The sequence below is a fragment of the Cetorhinus maximus genome, chromosome 14 (assembly GCF_964194155.1).
Source record: "Cetorhinus maximus chromosome 14, sCetMax3.hap1.1, whole genome shotgun sequence".
NCBI classification, from domain to species: domain Eukaryota; kingdom Metazoa; phylum Chordata; class Chondrichthyes; order Lamniformes; family Cetorhinidae; genus Cetorhinus; species Cetorhinus maximus.
In genome coordinates, this window is record NC_135892.1 from 67,902,350 (window position 1) to 67,921,128 (window position 18,779).

Sequence of the window (18,779 nt, forward strand, 5' to 3'; positions counted from 1 at the left end):
CCTCCTCACGATCACTGAATCAATACTCTTGTTTTCTCCTGCTTCCTAGTTTGATATCCTTGTTGTTGTTGATTGGGTCTTGCATTCCCTCACCCTGAATTCTTCATAAACGTTTAAGGTGATTGTACTGTACAAATAAATAATATAATTGTCATGGAAAATTAACCATCAGTTGCACCTCCGTGTTCTTAAACAGGCTTTTAATTTTTTAATTTACGTTGACAATATTGAGATTTTCACAGCACTTTCCCTGTGGTATACTTGGGAGTGATTATATTATGCAGACATATTAAAGTAGCTAATATTAAACAGGAGTTTAATTATATTTTAAACTTAATTTTCCATTTCAATGAAAGTTGTGCTACAAACCCTACCACAGGGGAACCATGCACATTATCATCAAGATGTTAAAGTGGTATTCTCCAGCTCTCGATGAAGATGCTATGGGAGATCTGCTAATGCACACAATTGATTACCAAATGATTGTTCTGTCATTTTTACATGTGGATTCTCAAGATAATGAACATTTCCAGATAATTGCATCTTAGAAACTCAATAAAAGGTTTAAGAATCTGGATATGTTTTATGTTGCTAAAGAGTGCTGTTTCAAAATAGTCATTCATTGAAATAAGATGCAATCAAATAGGCACACTCAGTAGAAATTTTGTGGTGAAACGAAGAACTTAATTGTTTCGATAGATTCAGTCTAATTGCCTGAATCCACAGCAACAAACTGGCCTTAATTGCCACTGAATTGGTCACAGAAGCTAGTGTGAGAAATTTAAAATGATACAGTGAGGATTTGCAATGATCTTATCCAGCTGTATTTATACCAAAAACCTTCCTCTGAACCCCAGACATATTTATCTAATTGAAAAATAACATTCCATTTTTTCAAAAAAATGATGGTGACTGACATGACTAACAAAAAACAACAACTCGGATTTTTGCTGTAGAAATGACCGTGGCCAGGATTTTCTGTTCCCATCAGCAGTGGGCATTGGATGTCAAAATTGTCAAATGTCAGTTGAGTTTTGGCTGCTCTCCAAATTTTCCCGAGCTGCCTGCGACGATGCCTGCTGCTGGCAAGGCCAGAAAATTCCCCCCCACCCCACCATGAAGCTAACAGCACTAACCAATTTTAAAGTGTAAATCAGACAGTAACTTTCAGAAACTGCACACGTGCAGTTGGGAAGATGCTGTCCAAGTTGCCCTTCTCTTCCAGAAGCCTTGGCATTTAAATAGATGAAATGGAGTGAAGTTGTTGCACATGTGGTATATATGTACGTACACACACATACGTACACGCACATACACCAAATAAACTTGTCAGAAATGTTTGGGCTTGTCCATTCCTGTGTAAGTAAATTTTTAATGGTGTGATAAGTCTTAAGTTCTGCCAAACAATCTCTCTGGTACTAAAAATCGCTTGTACAATTGTGGAGTCTCATTCCTTCAGATTTCAGTTGTTATTATGAGGTATTTTTATAAAAAGTGTTTTTTTTTTTCCTCTCTCCTCTCTCCTGTCCCCTTTCTTCTCTCTCCTCTCTCCCTCTCTCAATCCCACCTTTCTTTCCCCCTCTTTATTTTGCTTCCTGTGCTCGATTTAACCTTGAATTCTATTCTGAAGCTTCCTGGTTCAGACACTGCACTACTCATTAACATTTTTCCAATCTGATTGGTTAAGGCAATATGCACTTGCATGCTCTGTTCATACAGTCCCTAGATTCTCTTTATGGCCTGGCACATTATTTGACACACTCAATTATTGTAAATTCCAGTTGAAAGTCTGTGGGAAATTGCAAGTGTAATGAACGGCTGCACCATTTGTTCACTGCTGAGAGGAAAATATTGTCATTTATGTCAGTATAATCTTTGGAACATAAAGACTTGTTTTTTGTATAGTCTCAATATGCTTCACGTGCAATAAATCTGTTTGAAGCTAATCATATAATTAACATTATAGCTAATTTGCTTACAACAATAATTTAGAGGAAGTTCCGCATCCAGTTCACAGCAGCTGAACTTTTTATTAAAAAATACTTTGCAGCCTTATCCTGGAATACGCATTTTAAAATGAGCAGTTTCAAACAGGCTGTATGACTATTTCTATTTATGTTTTTATATACGCTATGACATGGCATCTGTTGTGTTGATTGATGTGAAGAGATTGGTTGACAGACCTATCAAAATATTGCTTTGATTTGTGCAGACAGAATGGACATCCATTTCAATTTCACCAGTTGCTGCTGGGAATCATATAAGTGTTCCTTCTTGTCTTCTAGTTAGCTTATTGTGTGGTACAGTTCTTGGAAAAAGATGCAACTCTTACAGAACCGGTAAGTTTTTTTTAATCAGTTTATATTTAGTAATAAATCTATATTTGACACTGTTTTCAAAAATCAGCATAATTTCTTGAGATGGGTGGGAGAAAGAGTTTTCACCTGCACTGTTCAAAAAATTCTGAATTCAAATATTCAACCCTCTAACTACTTCTATTTATATGAATGTCACTTTAAATGCTTGCTGCATGCACAATTTTTGTGAGTGTATGAAAAAGAGAACTGTGTATCTTGAACATTTTTTAGTACTTCTGTTTACATTCACCTTGTTGAGATTGAATTTCTGTAAAGAAATCTATAAGCAGGAGAAGGACAAAATTAAAGGTTAATTCAACCTCAAATCTTCATTCTAATACTTTTCTGGTTACAAGTCTCCCTTTGAAAAATGAACTTTTGGTGAATTCAGTACTTGTTAAATAAATTTTACTGCTAATAAATAAAACATTATCCAATTTTAGATACACAAAAGCTTTTTTCTCCTTTTACTGGTACGTTGTGTCCCAACAATCACTAAAAATTGTGACCAACAGTTTTGTAAATTTGAGCAGTCTGTCCTCACCTGTTCCTTCTTGGAAATGAAAATGGGTAGATATCAGTACTGATAGATTGCAGCAAGATTTAGTTGTGTATCTGAAGCTCCCACTTGAAATAGATGGCAGTTTTAAAAAATGTTACAATGACCCAAAACTGATGCTATTTCAATATCCACTCTATTATCCTTTGAGAACACTGGATGCCACTGGTTGATCAGTTTGCCTAAACGAGCAGAGTGTCCAATCTTCAGTGCTTTGCTGGATGTGAAAATGATTTGAAAAGGACAAAAAATATTTGTGGTTTTAAATGATGCATACCAAACCCTTATGTGCTGCTTTTTCATTTTTAGAAGCTATTTCTTGTCATTGATTTTATGTCAGCCGTTCTAGAAATACCTTCTGATTTGAATCTAGAAATTAGAATCATTGGATTGTCTATGGGAACCATGAAAGCAAAGATTGCAAGAAGAATAGAGGGATGCCAGACTGGTGGTGTTTCTGCGCATAAAGACTATGTCCACCCACTATTATCTTGCTACTCACTAACAGTGCCACTTTTCTGGATTTGTTCGAGGGACCCTGTGGGTAGGCTCCAATTCAATTGGAAGATAGTGGCAGAGTTGTGCCACCTGATACAATTTGACTTTAATCACAGATAAAACAATACTTGTGGTTATGAAGTTCATTTCAGACTTTATGCTTTAGACCTCATGGTTATAACAAGCAGCTCTATACTCCTGCCTATTTATCAGTAACCTGGAGCACCAGGAGAGCACTTCGTGCAATGTGCATCTCCCCTGAAGATTCAAGTGCTGGGTCAGTTCATTATTTGTCCCCTGACTATGTACAGTGTCTGCACTTGATGTTTAATTTTTGCCTGTCACTTATTTTCCTTCAGCCATGTCAAAATCTACAAATCAAGTTGCAGTGTCTTTGAATGTTTATGAAAACTGAGTGTTTGCTCCTCTAAGCTGTCATTTTCCTTTAACTTATGCCAACACTACAGTTTTCTGGCCATTTCTTCATTAGTCTAGTTTCCAAAGACAGATCTAAACTGAACCTGGAACTATGAATAATTGTGTGGATGTGCTGACTTAAGAAAATTGTATGTTTTCTACTTCTGGTTGGATTTGCACCAATTGTAAACCATTTTGAACCGAATTTCACCAGGATGTGAAAATCTAGTCCTTAATGTCAGTGTGAAGCACTAATAGGTCAAATATAGAACATATTAGGTGCAGAGTAAAAATCCCTTTACTAAGATCATATCACAAAAATAAGCCTTCATTCAATTTCCACTGTAGCAATTGCATACTTCTGAATTTGGTTGCCAATTAGTATTAAATTAATTTGCCAAAAGTGGTTTGAGAGTTCCTATCTTAATTTTAAATAAGATCCTTCTAGCCAACAGGGAGGACATAATCATCCCATCAATCTGAATTGGATTAGAACTCGTGCCAGAGGAGAAAAGGCAGTGTGCACTAACTTGCTGTTATCTCCCAGAATCCTTTCAGGTTTCATTTTAGCTGCTTGTATTAAAGGTATTTTGCTTTAATTATGTCTAAGGATTAAAGTTATAGTACATCACAGCAGTTCTGTTTTCTGAAAATTTTGATTTGGCTTGACTAACTGTTTTGTAAATCAGGGGATTACATTTACAGATTTATGTTGACCATTATAATCTTTAAAGGGGAGATGAGCTTCTTCCCTCTTTGAAGAAAGCACACCTGACTTTACACCATTATTTACTCTTGCAACTTGAATTTCAATTTTTCAGAAGTGAGCTGGTTGTATTTCTTCTTGACCCATGTTTAAACTGTGATTTCTTTAATGTAATTGAATTGTTGGGCATTTGAGTAACTATGCTTAGTTTGTTGCTCTGTTTCACATAGATTTCAGGTCTGGAAAAAGTCAAACCACTTATGAAGTTGCTGCAAAATTGAGAGACCATGTAAGATTTGAACAACTCCAGGATTTTCAACTTACATAGCTTAATCAAAAGAACATAGTACATAAAAGAGTACTTATCTGCAGTTATTGTTAGTCATTGTAAAAGCCACTGAGGATCAAGGATGAGTTAGGCCAGGTAAGAGGAGGCTGAATGATGGATGATAGATATGAGATAATAAAATCCTGAATTGCATCAGTGAGAAAAAGGTTCAATAAGGGTCCTTTAACAGTATTGTCTGTAGGAATATTTAGTGTATTTGTACAAACCTATTGCAGAGTTAAACTGATTCATCTAACAACTTAAACGTTGTGCTAGTATGGTTATTGTGTAATATGCTTGAATTATTACCTCCAAATTGCTCCCAGCCCCATCAATATTTCATTCTATGTTATATAACTTGAAATTCACTCTTGAGACACAATGAGAGGTTGGAAAGACAAAATTTATACCAGTAATTGTAACACTAGCATATTTCCCATATTTTGATTAGACATAGTATATAAATTTCATATGCTATCCCACACATTCTAAAATCCTTTTGATAACATTAATTATGTATTGCTACAGAAGAGCAAGGAATTGAGAACTATGGTAGAAACGGAGTATCAGTTACTAAATTTGGCACTACGATTGGGATTATTTTAACAAGGGGCAAGGTGGTACTATCAGGGCCCCCATGGAGTCAGCCAGAAGTAATGAAAGTGTGTCTTTCTGCACGCTTACTACACCAGTGAAGTTTTTCTATTCCAGTTCATTGTATATTTGCCAGAGGAATGCCCAGACCCTGTGAGTGTTGCACCTTTTTTTTACCCTTTTTTGTCTGCTGGTATGTTGCTCTCAATTTTGTACCTTCATATATTACTCCAAAACTGATGGCTGTTTGGGAGGATTTGAGAGCAGCCGAGTGACCATTGCCCATTTAAAAAAATCTTTCTACCTGCTGTAATACAGCATGATTGAACTCAGCACATGTAATGAGTATACAACTTTTTCAAAACAATAAACAAAACCATTTTCAATGGTTTTCTGTAAGATAGCTCCCCTGAAGAACTGACTTCATCTATAAGAGGATGGTTTTAGACTGTAGTTGCGTCTCTTTAAAGAGCTTTGTTTTCTGCACCTTTACTACTCCAGTCAGTTTTATTATTCCACCTCAGTATATTTGATGGAATGAATTTAATTGGAGTTTCTTTGCATAGTGTGATGAAGGCAAGGATTTCCTGTCTGAACGTATCCACAACAGTATTGACTAAGAAATGCATTATGTGATCACTTGGGTGAAGGCACGTTCATTTTCCTGTTGAAGGATATATTTTTTCCACTCCTATTTTTCCTGCTTGCAGGTTGCTCTTTCCCTGCCCTCATGCTCCATGTGGGAAGCCGGGGACATTTCCAGTGCCCGGGACCAGCATGTGTGTAGGAAGTGTGTCCAGCTGCAGCTCCTGGAAGCTCGGGTTTCAAAGCTGGAACGGCGGCTGGGGACACTGTGGAGCATCCACGAGTCTGAGAGCATCGTGGATAGCACGTTTAGAGGTAGTCACACCGCAAATGAAGGAACTTGAGGAAGGAAGGGAATGGGTGACCAACAGGCAGTCCTAGAGAAACAGGCAGGTAGTTCAGGAGTCCCCTGGGGTCCTGTTCGCAAATTGGTATTCCATTTTGGAGGCTGATGAGGGCGCTCGTTCCTCCAGGGAGTGCGGACAGAGCCAAGCTTCTGGCACCGCAAGCAGCCTGTCTGTACAGGAGGGGGAGGAAGGGAGGAAGAACAATAGTAATAGGGGATTCTATGGTCAGGGGAACAGATAGGCGCTACTGTGACCGTCACCATGATTCCAGGATGCTATGTTGCCTCCCTGGTGCCAGGGTCCGGGATGTCACTGAACGGCTGCAGGGCATCCTGAAGGGGGAGGGTGATAAGGCAGAGGCCATGGTACATGTTGGTACCAATGATATAGGTAGAAAGAGGGATGAGGTCTTGCATCAAGAATTCAGGGAGTTAGGCAGTAGACTAAAAAGCAAGACCTCTCAGGTTGTAATCTCTGGATTACTCCCAGCGCCACGTGCTAGCGAGCTCAGAAATAGGAGAATAGCACAGATGAATATGTGGCTTAAGAGTTGGTGCAGGAGGGAGGGTTTTAGATTCCTGGATCACTGAGACCGTTTCTGGGGAAGGTGGGACCTGTACAAGCGGGACGGTCTACATCTGAACCAGAGCGGGACTAACATCCTTGCGGGCGGGTTTGCTAGTGCTGTTGGGAGGAGTTTAAACTAATTCGGCAAGGGGAGAGGACACAGAATGTTAGCAGAATAGGGACATATAATACAGTAAAACAATCAAGTCAGAGGGAGTACAGCTGCATTAAGTTTCAAGGGAGTAAGGCAAGGCTGGATGGCCTCTACGTTAATGCCAGGAGCATTACAGGTAAAACGGATGAGTTAAGGGTGAGGATTGACATATGGAATTGTGATATAGTAGCCATCACTGAGACGTGGTTGAGGGAGGGGCAGGATTGGCAGCTCAACATTCCGGGATATAGAATCTTCAGGCGAGACAGGGGAGGGGGTAAAAAAGGAGGCGTTGCATTATTAGTTATGGAGTCAGTTACTGCAGTAAGGAGAGATGGTATCTTGGAGGGGGCATCGAATGAAGCTTTGTGGGTAGAGCTTAGGAATAAATAATGGGCAGCCACATTGTTAGGTGTTTATTATAGACCCCCAGATAGTCAGCGGGAAATTGAGGAGCAATTATGTGCACAATTTGTGGAGGTTTGTAAAAACAACAACAATAGGGTAATTATATTAGGTGATTTCAACTTTCCCAACATTAATTGGGATAGACATAGTGTTAAGGGCTTGGATGGAGTGGATTTCTTGAAATGTGTACAGGAGAACTTTTTAGGTCAATAGGTAGAGGGTCCAACAAGGGACGGTGCAGTGCTGGACCTAATTCTGGGGAATGAAGCCGGACAGGTGGCTGAGGTGGTGGTAGGGGAGCATTTTAGTGATAGCGACCACAACATGGTACAATTTAAGCTTGTTATGGACAAAGAAATAGACAAGTTGCAAAAAAATGTTTTGGATTGGGGGAGTGAGGAAATGTAGCAAAATCAGGCAGGATCTGGCCAAGGTAGACTGGGAACAGCTACTTGTGGGGAAATCTACAGAGGAGCAGTGGGTGGCATTAAAAAAGGAAATGGGGAGGGTACAGGCTCAACATGTTCCCTCTAGGATGATGGGAAGGAGTACCAAGCCAAGAGAACCATGGGTGACCGGAGATATTCAGGTTACAATGAGAAGGAAAAGAGAGGCTTTTAGCAGGTACAAGGGAAACAAATCAGCAGAGGCATTAGTGGAGTACAGAAAGTGCAGGTTGGAGCTTAAGCAATTAGGAGAGCAAAGAGGGGATATGAGAAAGCTCTGGCTCGTAAAAGTAGGGACAATCCCAAGATATTCTATGCATATCAATGGGAACAGGATAACCAGGGAAAGAGTCGGGCCCATAAGGGACCAAGGGGGCAATCTATGGGTGGAGCCAGAGGACATGGCTAGAATGTTGAATGAATACTTCACATCCGTCTTCACCCAAGAGAATGAGGATAAAGGTATCGAACTCTGGGAGAGAGACTGCGAGGTACTTAAGCAAATTGATATAGGGAGTGACAAAGTGTTGGCAGGCTTAAAAGTGGTCAAATCTCCAGGTCCAGATGATTTGTGTCCCAGACTGCTGAAGGAGGCAAGGGAGGAGATCTCAGGGGCTCTGACCCAAATTTTTAATTCCTCTCTGGCCACAGGGGATGTGCCAGAGGACTGGAGAACAGCTAATGTGGTTCTGCTATTTAAGAAGGGTTGTAGAGATAAGCCGGGGAACTACAGGCTTGTGAGTCTCACGTCAGTGGTAGGGAAACTATTGGAGAAAGTTCTGAAGGAGAGAATCTATCTCCACTTGGAGAGGCAAGGTTTGATCAGGGATAGTCAGCATGGCTTTGTCAGAGGGAGATCATGCCTAACAAATTTGATTGAATTTTTTGAGGCGGTGACCAGGTGTGTAGATGAGGGTAGTGCAGTTGATGTAGTTTATATGGATTTCAGCAAAGCCTTTGACAAGGTCCCACATGGGAGACTTATAAAGAAGGCAAATGCACGTGGGATGCAGGGTAATTTGATAAGGTGGATTCAAAATTGGCTTAGTTGTAGGAGGCAGAGAGTGATGACAGAAGGATGCTTTAGTGACTGGAAGCCAGTGTCCAGTGGCGTACCACAGGGATCTATGCTTGGTCTCCTATTATTTGTTATTTATATAAACAACATAGATGGCTATGTGGGGGTAGGATTAGTAAGTTTGTGGGTGACAAAGATTGGCTGGGTGGTTAACAGTGAGGTTGAGTGTCTTGGGCTACAAGAAGATATAGATGTGATGGTCAAATGGGCAGATAAGTGGCAGATGGAATTTAACCCTGAAAAGCGTGAGGTGATACACTTTGGAAGGAGTAATTTGACAGGAACTATTCAATGAACGTCATGATACTAGGAAGTTCTGAGGAACAAAGGGACCTTGGCATGTGTGTCCATAGATCTCTGAAGGCGGAGGGGCATGTTAGTGGGGTGGTGAAAAAGACATATGGGACACTTGCCTTCATCAATCGAGGCATAGATTACAAAAGTAGGGAGGTCATGTTGGAGTTGTATAGAACCTTGGTGAGGTCACAGCTGGAGTACTGTGTGCAGTTCTGGTTGCCACATTATAGTAAAGATGTGATTGCACTGGAGGGGGTGCAGAGGAGATTCACCAGGATGTTGCCTGGGATGAAACATTTAAGTTATGAAGAGAGGTTGGATAGACTTGGGTTGTTTTCATTGGAGCAGAGAAGACTGAGGGGCGACCTGATCGAGGTGTACAAGATTATGAGGGGCATGGATAGGGTAGCTAGGGAGCAGCTGTTCCCCTTAGTTGAAGGGTCAGTCATGAGGGGACATAAGTTCAAGGTGAGGAACAGGAGGTTTAGGGGGGATGTGAGGAAAAACTTTTTACCCAGAGGTGGTGATGGTCTGGAATGCACTGCCTGGGAGGGTGGTGGAGGCAGGTTGCTTCACATCCTTTAAAAAGTACCTGGGTGAGCACTTGGCATGTCATAACATTCAAGGCTATGGGCCAAGTGCTGGTAAATGGGATTAGGTAGGTAGGTCAGGTGTTTCTCACGTGTCGGTGCAGACTCGATGGGCCGAAAGGCCTCTTCTGCTCTGTGATTCTGTGATTTGGTTGTGCACCTTCAAACGGCAGAGTTTTCTTCAAAGATGTTAGTTGCTGTTAAGGCCATGAGAGCAGCCTAACGTAGACGACTGTGGGATAATTTTCACCTTCATTGCCTGGGTAATAATATGGCAAAATGGCACCCACCCAATTTTGATCCCACTGATTTTAGACTGTGTAAAGCTGTGCACATAAAGGGACCTCCATGAAGGGTTAACCTCACGCACAGAGTTTGTGTTGCAGCTGCTATTCTGAACTCATTATTGTTAGGCAGCTTAGTGAAATGTGAATTATTTTGTGAAATGAGAAACTCCAAGTTAAATAAAATATGTATTGATTTTTTTGGGACTCTTAAGTTTTGCTTTTAACTAGCCTGATTTGTGGATTAAAGCTTAACCTATATTGTCTGATATAATTGTTCTTCTGCAACCGAAACAGGATAACACAAGAAGACTTGTGACATTTCCATTAAGCAAATTGCAGTAACAAGGCATTCAACCTGAGCATTGCTACATTCTGATATTGTGCATGTCAAGTAACGCTCTGGTTTATAGGGAGAAAAGGCTGGTGTATGAACGTGGTGCAGAACATGACGTGTAATATCTGTTTGTAAATCATAACTCATAGCTGCTAAAAATTGCCAACCGACCAAAGAAAACTGTTTAACCTGACTATTCCAATGCATTCCTCTTCAGCTTCCCATGTTCTACTCTCTGTAAATTTTAAATAATTCAACTTCTGCCATATCCTAATGCACATCAAGTCCGGTTTAACCAACACTTCTGTGCATTCTGACTTACATTGCCTCCTGGTAAATCAACGCCTTGGTTTTAAAATCCTCGTCCTTGTTTTCAAATCCCTCCATGGCCTAGCTTTTCCCTACCTCTGTAATTTCCTCCAGACCTACAACTCTCCAAGATATCTGCGCTCCTCCATTTTTGACTTTTTGATCATTCTGGATTTTAATCAGTTCACCATTGGCAGCTATGCCATCAGCTGGTAAGGCCCTAAGTCCTGGAATTCACTCCTCCTGATTTCTTCCTTTAACGCTTTCCTTAAATCGCACCTCTTCAACCAAGCTTTTGGTCATCTACTCTGATATCTCATTATGTGGCACGGTATCAAATTATGTTAAATTATTCTCCTGTGAATCGCCTTGGGACATTTTACTATGTCACATTACTAATAACAAGTTGATGTTACTAAAATATTAAAATTTCAATTAAATTTGATACAGCACTGTTTATTGTGAGTATGAGAGGATCTTGAACTAAAGTTAGTCTTTTTAGCAGGAGTGGAAAAGGACAAGCAATGGGCAGGCATATTAAAAATACTTAAACCAGATGCCACAAAGGAGTAACATTATTTGAGAAAGGAAGCATACCTCAAGTAGTAGCAACAGTATGAGGAAGTGGAGTGAAATACATGATTAAGAATGAAGAAAAAAGAGAAGCACCATTACTTTGTAAAAACTCTTGGAGAAAAATAAGGCTGAAGAAAGGGAGAAGAATGAAGGAAAAATAGATATATAGTGATTTTCACAACCTGGGAACAACCCACAATGCTTTTCAGCTGAACTATTATATTTTGATGTGTAGTCACTGTTGTTTTCATGTGTAATTATGGCAGTCATTTGTGTGCCAGAACATCAGTAAATTCCCACAAAGAGTGATGAGATAAATTACCCCATTAATCTCTTGTAGTGGTTATTGGTCAAGGAACAAATGTTGACAAGAAGGCCTCTCTGTTTTGCTATGGAATAAAGTAAAATTTTTGTACCACATGACAGAGTGTCCTTTCCATCCTGGTACACTGGGATCTCAGTTTAACATGTATTTACTGCAGCTCCAATAACAGCTCCAATAATGCAGTCCTCTGTCAGTCCTACACTAGATGTTAATTGGGATTAAATTTTCAGGTCCTGGGATAGAATTTGAACCCACAGTCTTCTGATTCAGAGGCATAAATGCTACTGCTGAAACAAGCTGGACTTGTGATGACCAATTTGCAATACATATCAAGCCCATTTGAGTGCAGGTACAGTCATTCAAATCCATGACCTGGTCAACAAATGAGTTTCTAAACTTCAAAAATGGCAGAAGCTGGGCAGAAAGACTATTGCCACCACTTGGTGGAAAAGCCTTGAAGGCATTTGTGCGTATAGAACCTGAACTTTATACGAACTATAATGTTAAGTGCATGATCCTCAAATGTTTCAACATAGCCTGAGGACTATATATATCTTATGATCCAGTTAGGGACCGTTAACATTTAAAGAGAAATCCGAACACTTCATTTTAACCAATAAAGCTATGCCACAAGATTTCACCTTTTAACAAAACACACACACTTTATTGTATATAAAACAAGTTAAACAAAGCAAATATGATTAAGTAAATACTTTAGCTTATATCTGCATATGCCAGGCCCTTAGGTTTATTTCTGGCTTTCTCCAAGAATTCTCTCATATGTTGCGATATATTAAAAGTTATTCTGTAGGGAACAGCCCTCTGGAAGTTATTTTTCAATTCCCCTCAGCTCCAGTTATTCTCAATGGTAAAACTTTCATTTATCATCTCTTGATTGTAGATGTCTCAGTCCCGTGTCCTGGTTACTGTCTGCAGAATTCCCAGCCTCTGACCAGCTCTTGTAGCCACAGTATATAGCTGGTCCAGTTCCATTTCTGGTCAATGGTAACCCTCAGGATGTTGATAGTGGGGGATTGTGGTAATGCTGTTGAATATCAGCAGAAGATAGTTCGATTCTCTCTTGTTGGAGATGGCCATTGCCCGACACTTACGTGGTGCAAATGTTATTTGCCATTTATCAGCCCGAGCCTGAATATTGTCTAGGTCTTGCTGCACAGAGTGCTTCGATATTTGAGGAGTCGCAGGTGGTGCTGAACATTTGTGCAATCATCCGCAAACATCCACACTTCTGACATTATGATGGAGGGAAGACCATTACTGAAGCAGCTTAAGATGGCTGGGCCTAGGACACTACCCTGAGGAACTCCTGCAGTGATGTCCTGGGACTGAGATGATTGACTCCAACAACCACTACCATCTTCCTTTCTGCTACGTATGACTCCAACCAGTGGAGAGTTTTCCCCCTGATTCCCCATGACTTCAATTTTGCTAGGGCTGCTTGATGCTGCACTAGGTCAAAGATTGCCATGATATCAATGGCAGTCACTCTCATCTCACCTCTTGAGGTCAGCTTTTTTGTCCATGTTTGGATCAAGGCTGTAATGAGGTCAGGATCTGAGTGGCCCTGGCGGAACCCAAACTAAGCATTATTGCTGAGTAAGTGTCGCTTGATAGCACTGTTGACAACACTTTCCATCACATTGCTGATGATTAAGCGTAGACTGATGGGGCGGTAATTGGCTGAATTGGATTTGGCCTGCTTGTTGTAGACAGGACGTACCTGGGCAATTTTCCACATTGCTGGGTAGATGCCAGTGTTGTAGCTGTACTGGAACAGCTTGGCTACGGGGGCATGGCTAGTTCTGGAGCAGAAGTCTTCACTACTATTGCCGGAATGTTGTCAGGGCCTACAGCCTTTGCAGTAGTAGTAGTATTTAGTATTACTATTAGTTTTCTAAAATACACGAACCAGAAACTAGATATTCTGAACAATATGCTTAGGCTGCTGTGGAAGTTGTCCAGCATTACATACAAAGAATTAGTGCAAGAAGTGCAAGATGTGGATTCACTGGAGAAATTAGCTAATAAGAAATATACTAAGGGGCTCATTTTTAGGTGGGCTTCCATCTAATGTTTGGTTACATAACAAGTTAACTCTAAACTAGTGTTGCCTATGAACCACTTGTCACATGGCAAATTGAGAATCCAGATGTGGCTAATTGCGTTTCTGACTAAACTAAAAATTAGATTATAGATGCTCATTAGTCATGTGATTCCAATACCCATATTTGCACAATGTGTACCCTGAGCATTTTTGCACAGTTACAGGTAAAATGGTATGATGAAAAGAAGAGTGTGTGTTTGCTCAATTGATCGTTGTGAATGTTTTATTTCTTTGGTTACTGAATGGTGATAGACATTATGCAAATATACATGTGAAATACATTTACCTGTATTATGAGTTTATGTAGAATGTTTTTGACAGAAATTAGTGCATGTGGCTAAATTGGTGTCAACATAACCAATTTGATTAGAGCAGTTGTACCCAATAGAAATTGCTGACTAGCTACATGTGTGGCTAAGAATGACAATCATTTTGTATCCTCGCAAGCTTAAGGAAAATGACAAATGGGTGGTAAAACAGAGGCTCGTATTAATTGATGTGAGCAGCTTTTTGAGCCAACTGATCAAACAGCATGCTGTGAGCCCATGCTAATTTGCCTAGAAAGGAGCAATTCACAATGTTCAGTTTCTGCTATGTGGGAATCTTTTTGTTGGAGGAGGTGAGGATGTTTAGCCTGTTTCATCCCAGGTAGAAAAACATAGTTAGCAACTTTTTGCCAGCTCAATCATTTTTCCCCTGTTCTCCTAGACTATATGGGGGTGCACAAATTAATACTCTGTGAGGGGTAAACTTCTCTGCCTCTCTTATCTACTTCAAGATACTCAAAACTTTGACCAAGCTTTTGGTCAGCTATCCTAGTACATCCTGATGTGGCTCAGTGTCAGATTTTGTTTGGTAATGCTCCTCTGAAACACCTTGGGACGTTTTACTACATTAAAGGTGCTATATAAATGCAAGCTTTTGTTGGATGGCCTCACATTTAAACTATATATTCTCCAAATTCACTGTTCTCTAGTTAGTGAAACATTGCATCTTGTATTATCTTTTGAACTAAGGAACTTGAAATTAAATGTAATTGAAATAAATCAGCAATGTTGCTCGCTTGCTGCTGTTTAATTTCTATGTTTAAGTAAACTTGAATTATAGGTCACAGCCTCAGTCACGTGTCCGGAGAGTGATTATTCTTCTACTCTCAGAAGACAGGAGCATGAGTGTGCTTGTGACAGTTCCAGTAAATGAATTACAATAATGGGTATACTGATCAACCTTAGGCAATGCTAGATTGTTAGATGTTGTGCATATTAAATCGCAATATTAAATTGGTTCATAAGGAGCAGGGACGGTCCTTGGCACTGAACATGCAAGCATGATTTGGTGCAGCCCAAATTGTTGACACACTGTTTCAGAAGAATGTTTTACTTTGAGAAATTAGTCAGGAGCTCATTCTTTTCCTCTTGGATTTAACCTTTTATGATCATCCCACACTACAGGGCCAACAACTTTCATTGAATATTGAGGAAGACCAGTAGCCTGGTTCTGCACTAATTTTGTAATTGTTAATTTTTACGTCATAATTGACAGACTGAAACTGACAAACCAAGTTTACATTTGAGTGGTAATAATGTGTATCCAACTTTATTCTTCCAATAATTGAACTTATTTATAATTGCGCTTTATTTGTAAATATTCTTCTTTACAAACTGGAATAACTTGATGTTAAAATGTACTCTTTGTATAACATTTGTTGAATGTTCAAAAATAATCTGTTTTTGAACTTAAAAGGTACACATGTTGTTGTCTTATATACTTGTACAACTAAATAAGACCCTTATCAATCTATGTAGGAATGAAGTATTGCAATTCTCTTGTGATTTTCTCTGTTGTGAATTATAGTGTAACTTAATTTATAATGTTATACTTAATGTAAACATATGTTATGGTTTATTGTAGGTCATTAGAGGCTTATTAAAATTCTGGCCAAAAACTGTAAGTCAAAAAGAGGTAAGTTATTCGCTTTCCCCTCCAATCCTAACTTTTTCTGTATATCACATGAATATATTACTGCATTGTATATTTTTAAAATAAGTTGCTGTCCTTTTGTGGCTTACTCAAAATTTGCCTGATTATTGAGCTTTTATAAAACAAGGTTTTATCATCAGCAAAATGAAGTTAAAGGGGCCTATGTTCATATTTTACATTGTGAAAGCAAAACAACTTTTTCATACTAAAGAAAATAATTCTAAAAGGCCCTCAAATGACTGGTTGGATAAATGATTTTTGTGATGTGGTGCTGAACTTTACAGACAACGAAAGTTCCAGGCTTGATCCTTGTCTGTGCTGAGTTCATCATGGGAGTGTGGATGTGGATGGCCACAGCAATATAGATGCTACAACTGACCTCTGTACCCCTATGCTGGGGTGCAGTAAAGGAATTCATCCAAAATTCCCATTTTTGATCACAATCTGGTACTTTCTTTCTAAAAGTGTGCATGTATCTTCCCTACCAGTTGAGCATAATACCAGGATCAAATGTGATTCTGCATAATAAGGTAACCTTGAATAATCTTCATATAGTCTCGTGTTTGCAAGTTAAGCACGTGGAGAAGGTTCCAGAGGTTCTACTTTGTCCCTAAAATCATGTGCCACATGAGGAGCTGACTTTGAGAGGATACTGATAAGATTTAATGAGATGATTTATTGTCCTTTTTTGTTAGTGGGATGTATCATTTTAAAATATTTTTAATTGGTTGACTCACTTATACAATATTATAATTTCTTATTTTTATTTTTTCTCAAGATATGGGCATTTCTGACAAAGCCATGTTTATTGCTGCCTTGAGAAGGTGGTGGTGGGCTTGTCATGGCCTTTGTTATGCCCCAGACCATTCTTAAAAATAAATTAGTTTTAGACAAGAATTGCTGTTTGTTAACTAGTAAAATTGATTTCCTATTCTATAAAGTAGAAAGCAAATAAACATTTAGAGTTTGACAATTTTCTTATGACTGATCAGTGCAACTTTAAATGCTGCTCTTAGGTCATGTATTTGGGTGAAGTAGAAGAAATTTTGGACGTGATAGAACCTTCTCAGTTCAAAAAGATCCAAGAACCTTTATTCAAGCAAATAGCTAAATGTGTGTCAAATGCACACTTCCAGGTAAGCAGTTTGTGCCTGAAGAGCACATCTGTAATAATTATCATTGCACTGTTCTGATATGTATACCTGTAAATCAGTCACTTTCCTGCTGTGACAATGAACTATGGTCATTACATAGATCACTATGGACTTTTCCACTGGAATCTCAAAGATTGATTTCCAGGAAAATATTAGGATAACCAAATTGTGCACCAGATGTCATCAACTTCTATAATATTGGCAGCGTAACAAGAATTCTCAACCGTACAAAAATAGTAAATAAAAAGAAGTATTACAATTTGTTCTTAAGTATTTTTGTAAAATTAGCTTAACCAGCAAAAGATATCAAAGGTGGCTTTCTAAGATAGGATATCTATATTAGATACATAATGCATATGACATCAGTGACTGTAATAACCTTCAATTTTGAAGGCGTCACTGCCCTCTTGACCCCTCCTTATCCGGCATCCAGTACTAGTTGAGCAGAAATTTCTCTCAACTAAATACTGGGAAGACAGAAACCATCGTCTTTGGTTTCTGCCACAAACTACTTCTCCCAGCCACTCCATCCCTCTTCTTTGCAACTGTCTGAGGCCAAGTCAGATTGCTTGCAACTTTGGTGTTGTATTTAACCTAAAGATGAGCTTCCAACCACCTATCTACAGCATCACTAACACTGCAGATCTCCACCTCCATAACATCACCCAACTTCTACCCTGTTCAGCCCTTCTGCAGCTAAAACCCTCATTCATGCCTTTGTTGCCTCTTGACTGGACTTTTCCACTGGATTCCAAAATATACCTCTGGTCACCGTCCCATCTCTCATAAAACTAAGTTAATCCAAAATCCTGCCTGTATCCTAATTAGCACCGCCCCATTCACCCATCACCCCTTGCTCATTGACCTACATTGCCTCTCGGTTGAACAACGCCTCTTTTAAAATTTTAACACCTGTTTTTAAATCCCTCAATGACCTAGCTCCTCCCTAGCTTTGCAATCATCTCCAAATCCACAACTCTCCAAGATATCAGTTCAAGCCTCTTAAACATCCCTGGTTTTCATCACTCCACCATTGGCAGCCGTGCCTTCAGCTGGCAAGGCCTTAAAAGCGGGTGTTTCCTCCCTGCTCTTCTCTACTTTGTATCCCTCTTTCTTCCTTCAATCCTCCTTAAGACCTACCTCTGCCCTAATATCTACGCTCATTGTCAAATTTTATGAAGTGTCTTGGAACGTTTTCCTGCATTAAAGATGCTACATAAATACAATTTGTCGTAGCAACAGGAGCAGTAGCAGCACTAAAAGTCAATTGAGTGGTGCAGCTGTTCACATTGTTCTTTCTCCTGCTTAACCTGGATTTGAATCCGGAAACTGGTGGATAAATTTCAGTTGTTGATTGACCATTTCTCACTTGAAGGCTGGTTGGTAGTTGAATATTGGGACAGCACTTTGGCAGTTCAGCTGATGTCCAAGGGCAACCTGATGCAATTTTCAGTTAGGCCTGTAAGTGGATGAGTAGCATGTTCGCCTGTTGCTGGCGGGAGGATGATTAAATATGCAAATTGGTTCCTACTCTGGTTGTAGAACCCTAATTGCAACTTTCTAGGACAAATTAATTGAGCATGTAAGTTGCACCCTCTGCCCATTTGCACCAGGTATTGAGTGGTCTAACCAGTGATCCCGAGTGGGTGTTGAAAATAAGATCCAAAAATTTCATCAGGAAAAGTTTTGTGGAACCACCAGGAGTACTCTCAACACAGTACAGCCACTCCAAAACTTGTAACTGTTCTGTGCAGAGCT

General features: G+C 39.6%; 1 protein-coding gene across 4 annotated transcripts in view; it reads left to right on the forward strand.

Moving 5' to 3' along the window:
* ppp2r5a (protein phosphatase 2, regulatory subunit B', alpha isoform) overlaps positions 1-18,779 on the forward strand; it is a 181,176-nt gene that overhangs the window by 149,165 nt on the left and 13,232 nt on the right. For all 4 annotated transcript variants that reach the window (XM_078557029.1, XM_078557027.1, XM_078557026.1 and 1 more), the window contains 3 exons: positions 2,286-2,339; positions 15,799-15,849; positions 16,884-17,003. In XM_078557029.1, the coding sequence (XP_078413155.1) occupies positions 2,286-2,339; positions 15,799-15,849; positions 16,884-17,003 (225 nt within the window). The remainder of the gene's footprint in view (positions 1-2,285; positions 2,340-15,798; positions 15,850-16,883; positions 17,004-18,779) is intronic.